The sequence below is a fragment of the Symphalangus syndactylus genome, chromosome 5 (genome assembly GCF_028878055.3).
Source record: "Symphalangus syndactylus isolate Jambi chromosome 5, NHGRI_mSymSyn1-v2.1_pri, whole genome shotgun sequence".
Classification (NCBI taxonomy): Eukaryota; Metazoa; Chordata; class Mammalia; order Primates; family Hylobatidae; genus Symphalangus; species Symphalangus syndactylus.
In genome coordinates, this window is record NC_072427.2 from 30,857,466 (window position 1) to 30,862,235 (window position 4,770).

At 50.6% G+C, this 4,770-nt stretch overlaps 1 protein-coding gene and 1 pseudogene across 8 annotated transcripts in view; both read right to left on the bottom strand.

Moving 5' to 3' along the window:
- PPCDC (phosphopantothenoylcysteine decarboxylase) overlaps positions 1–2,908 on the bottom strand; it is a 35,738-nt gene extending 32,830 nt beyond the window's left edge. For 2 of the 8 annotated variants that reach the window (XM_055277740.2, XM_063638730.1), the window contains exon 1: positions 2,657–2,738. Coding sequence is in view for 1 of the 8 variants with exons in the window: in XM_063638731.1 (XP_063494801.1) it covers positions 2,657–2,893 (237 nt within the window). In the remaining 7 variants the exon portion in view is untranslated. Of the gene's footprint in view, positions 1–2,656 lie in introns of all 8 variants that reach the window. The other 6 variants (XM_055277744.2, XM_055277745.2, XM_055277742.2 and 3 more) reach the window with 5 other exon arrangements.
- An 88-nt stretch (positions 2,909–2,996) lies between these two features.
- On the bottom strand, positions 2,997–4,148 carry LOC134736592 (small ribosomal subunit protein eS17-like; annotated as a pseudogene).
- Positions 4,149–4,770: the final 622 nt, after the last annotated feature.

The following is a 4,770-nucleotide window of genomic DNA, read 5'->3' on the forward strand; positions in this document are numbered from 1 at the left end:
AACCTACCTGCCAGATCTCAAACCCTGACCCTATCCCACCCTAGCCAACTGGTGCTAGGATAGGTAGATTCCTGCAAAACCAGAAGCCAAATTTTATCTCTGAGGCCCCTGAACCTCCTCCACATCAAGCTGATCTCACTCCTAGGACACAGGTTACAGAAAGCAATCAGTTAAACTTGGGGCAGGAATCTGTATTAGTGACTTCAACTGCTTCCCCACAGCAGGCACTATAGTCCGAAATACAGTACTTAGCCTGCTTAGCAAAGCTGTGCTAAGGATCAAACTTACCTACCTTCCTAAAAAAGAGGGTGTGTGTGTGTATGTGTGTGCTTAATATACTTGAGGAATAGAAAGTGGATCATTTAACCAACATTTGGAGGCGAGGTCCAATCAGTTCAACCTGAGAATTCCAGGAAGGGTGACAGCTGGCAGGATTCCTTTGTTTGCTTGCAAAGAGGATCAAATTCCAAACCAGTAAGTCTATTACTCTAACCAGAACCTGTTGGAGTCACCTATTTGCACAGGAAGGGTAGCTGCAGACAGTACCTGACTTCCCCGGGCTCTGCTGAACTCACAGGAACTCCTGAGCAGCAAAAAGAGTTGGCAAGCAGGCAGGTTATAGGGCTACAGGCTTTGATTACTGAGCCTCAAGATCCCAGGGCACTAGCCAAGCAGGTAAGCCACAGCCAGAAAAATGGCAGCTTCTCTATCCTCTAGAAAGACAAGGACAGACAGAGCAAAGAGCCTCAGCTTGTGATGTCTAAGTCTCCTCTGATGAGTTTAATTCAGGGCAGAGTTTTAGGTTTCAGGGATACCTGCCAGTCCCTATATGGGCAAAGGTGGAGCTGGCACAGAACCAGACTAAAGACAGAGCAAGGAAAGCAAGGCCAGACAGGGTATCGGTTCAAGCTCAATACAGGAAGGATGAGAACTGACCTAAGACAAAGCAGAACCAAACAAGGGAAGTGGGTGGTGGGTAGGCAGGGATCCAAGATCCATTATGAGCCTGAATCCTTTAGCCTAACATCAAATCCCCTCACTACCGGCTGCCCAGGCTTCTGCTCCAGCTTACACTTGTAATCCCAGCAATTTAAGAGGGCAAGGTGGGAGGATTGCGTGAGCCCAGGCACTCGAGACTAGCCTGGGCAACATAGCAAGACCCCAGCTCTACAAAAAATTTAAAAATTAGTCAGGTGTGGTGGCACATGCCTGTGGTCTCAGCTACTTGGGAGGCTGAGGCAGAAGGATCGCTTGAGCCTAGAAGGCTGCAGTGAGCCATGTTTGTGCCACTGCACTCCAGCCTAGGTGACAGAGAGAGACCATTTCAAAATATAATAATAGTACCACAATAAAAAAAAGTGTATAACTATTTACATAGCATTTACACTGTATCAGGTTTTATAAGTAATCTAGAGATTATTTAAATTATACAGAGGGCGTGGTGGCACGTGCCTGCAGTCCCAGCTACTTGGGAGGCTGAGGTGGGAGGATTATCTGAGCCCAGGAAGTTCGAGGAGGCAGTGAGCTATGATTGCACCACTACACTCCAGCCTGGGAGACACAGTGAGACCCTGACTCAAAAAAAAAAAAAAAAAAAAAAAGAAAAGAAAAGAAAAACGATATACGGGAGGGCTGATGTGGTGGCTCACACCAGTAATCCCAGCATTTTGAGAGGCCGAGGAAGGAGGATTGCTTGAGCCAGGAGTTTGAGACCAGCCTGGGCAACATGGTGAGACCCTGTCTCTACAAAAATAAAATAAAATAAAAAATAGCCGGGTGTGGTGGCTTATGCCTGTGGTTCCAGCTACACAGGAGGCTGAGACGGGAGGATACCTTGAGCCCAGGAGGTCGAGGCTGCAGTGAGCCATGTTCCTACCACTGCACTCCAGCCTGGGTCACAGAATGAGACCTTGTCTCAAAAAAAAAAAAAAAGTATACAGCAATCCCCTGCGGATAGAGGGATGCATGTATCTAACACACACTCACACACGTGGGCTACTAGGAAGGCAGTGACTGCGTATTGCTACTTCCCAGCCACTGTGAGAGATGTGGAAACCCCTGCTCCAGGACACCCACCACTTCCCCAACTTGGCAATCTCTCCTGCTCACCATCTAGCACCTGCTTCCAAATACTTCAAGGACAGCAGGAAGTTCTTTTCTGACAAGATTTGGCCTAATTTTTAAATAGCACTCAGCACTTTTTGGCAGGCCTAGGGCTACCTCCAACATCCCATGGCTTTCCTTTTTTAATTTTACCAACTTTTTAAATACACTTTGTACTTTAGGCAGCCCGGGTAAGCGCTCAGTGTGAGAAGCTGACACGGCCATCATTTAAACTAGATTAAACGACACTGGACAAATAATCGCAGAGCAGCACAAAGTCGGGCTGGACGGGCACAGATGCAAACCCTCCACTCAGGACTCGGGGGTCCCTCCTGCTCCAGGCGGCCCCACCCGTACAGCCGGGAAAGTGAGGTCGCACAAATGCACGGCCGCCTACCCACGCACAGTCTCAAGCAGAGCTTCATGGGCACAGAGGGGAAAGTAAGGACACACACAGACAGCCGCGGACCCACGCTCGCAGACACAATTCCCCGAACCTCCCCTCCCGCGCCGCCGCCAGAACCCAGCTTCCCAGCCCCCTTCCACTGCTCACCCGCGCCAGGCGCGTCTCGGGGCCGCTCCCAAATATCGCGGTATCTCTGCCGCCCTCCCGCGGAATCTGACTGGCACGCCTCACGAGAGCACCTGGCTGGCTGTGTGTCGCGCAGCCTTCTGGGAGCTGTAGTCCACTTCTCTGCCTTCCGGGAGTTGTAGTCCACTGGCGAGATCCTGGAGCAAACCCTGGCTCCCTGTTCTTTGTATTGCTGGGACTCTCGATAGGCGCTGGCATAACTGTCCGACCTCTTCTCCTCACTCCTATCAGCCCCACACACACTGCTCGTTGCTTGAGGCTTTTTTTTTTTTTTTGCTGTTGTCCTAGGTTTATTGAAAATATTACAGTATCTCAAAAAGATTCAAACAGCTTCCACGTGGCGTTTTGAAATTCATCCCCACTGTCGACTGAGTGACCTGCAGGTTGGACAGACTGCCAAAGTCCAAAAACGTCAGCCTTAATGTCAGGATCTGTTAATACTTCAATGATCTCCTGATCCAGGGCTGAGACCTCAGGAACATGATTATCTCTCCTTTCTCTCTTCTCCTCCTGCAACTTGATGGAGACACCTTTCACTGAGCGCTTCAAATCAGCTTCATCACATGCATGTTGTAGCCTGCTATCTTGTTGGGGAGTTTTTTTGTTTGTTTGTTTGTTTTTTGAGACAGGGTCTGGCTCTGTCACCCAGACTGGAGTGTGCAGTGGTGCTATCTCCACTCACTGCAACCTCCAATTTTTGGGCTCAAGCCATCCTCCTATCTCAGCCTATGGAGTAGCCGGGACTACAGGGGTGCACCATCATGCCAGACTAATGTTTGTATTTTTTGTAGAGACGGGTTCTCACTGTATTGCCCAGGCTGGTCTCAAACTCCTAGGCTCAAGCAACCCGCCCACCTTGGCTTCCCAAAGTCCTGGGATCACAGGAGTGAGCCACCACGCCCGGCCCTGGGGAGTTTTTGCTGGAAATAATGGTGATCTCCTTGCACATGTGCTTGTTTGTGTGGAAGTTGCTACCCAGGTGAGTGTAGTACTTTTTTATGACGAAGTATAGAAAAGGGCTATCTTCATAGTATTAGTGCGAATGGGGCCCATGTTGGCAGGTCCTTAGTAAAAGAGGGCTCGGGGCACTTAATACTTAATATTTACCAAGCCTCTTCTATTTTAGATGCACAGGATACAGAGATAAATCAGATGGGTCCTTGTTCTTGAGACAAACAGGGACACAGAAAATGACAGGGTAAGATCCTCCATGAGGAAGCAACACCTCTAGGCAGGAAAGCCTTCTTGAAGGAGTGACTTGAAATGAGTCTTGAAGGACAGCGAGGAGGTTAGATACAGGATCCCAATAGTGATCCAGGTGGAGAGCATCAAATGGGCAAAGGGAAGGCAGCAGGAGAACACACACTGGCATGCTTTCCTGCCCCCTTCATTTTCTAGCCTTCACAGGCCCCAGGAACCTCTGTATTCATTGAGGTGGCTGAACCAGCTGCGGGTCCCCCGCCCTGAGCTGAGGTGGGGCCTCTGCTCTACCCCTGCCCTTGGCCGCAGCGGACCATCTGGGCCAAACCATCCCTTACGCAGGGATCCAACCTGTGTCTTTTCTTTTTTTAGATGGAATCTTGCTGTGTCACCCAGGCTGGAGTGCAGCGGCACGATCTTGGCTCACTGCAAGCTCCGCCTCCTGTGTTCATGCCATTCTCCCGCCTCAGCCTCCCAAGTAGCTGGGACTACAGGCGCCTGTCACCTTGCCCGGCTAATTTTTTGTATTTTTAGTAGAGACGGAGTTTCACCGTGTTAGCCAGGATGGTCTCGATCTCCTGACCTCGTGATCCGCCTGCCTTGGCCTCCCAAAGTGCTGGGATTACAGGCCTGAGCCACTGCGCCCGGCCGATCCAGCCTGTTTCTTCCACTTCCTCCTCCCAAGGCAGGGGGCCTAGGTGGCAATTTCACCACCTACTGCCTCAGAGAAAGAGCCACACAGGGTCGTATGGCTCTAGGTCTCGGGGAATGACAGACCACAGATCCACCCGGCCCCCATACTTTCATGCCCCTGCCCCACAGCCCGCTGTGAGGCTCCACGCAAGCCCACAGGAAGACACATACACAGCAGAACA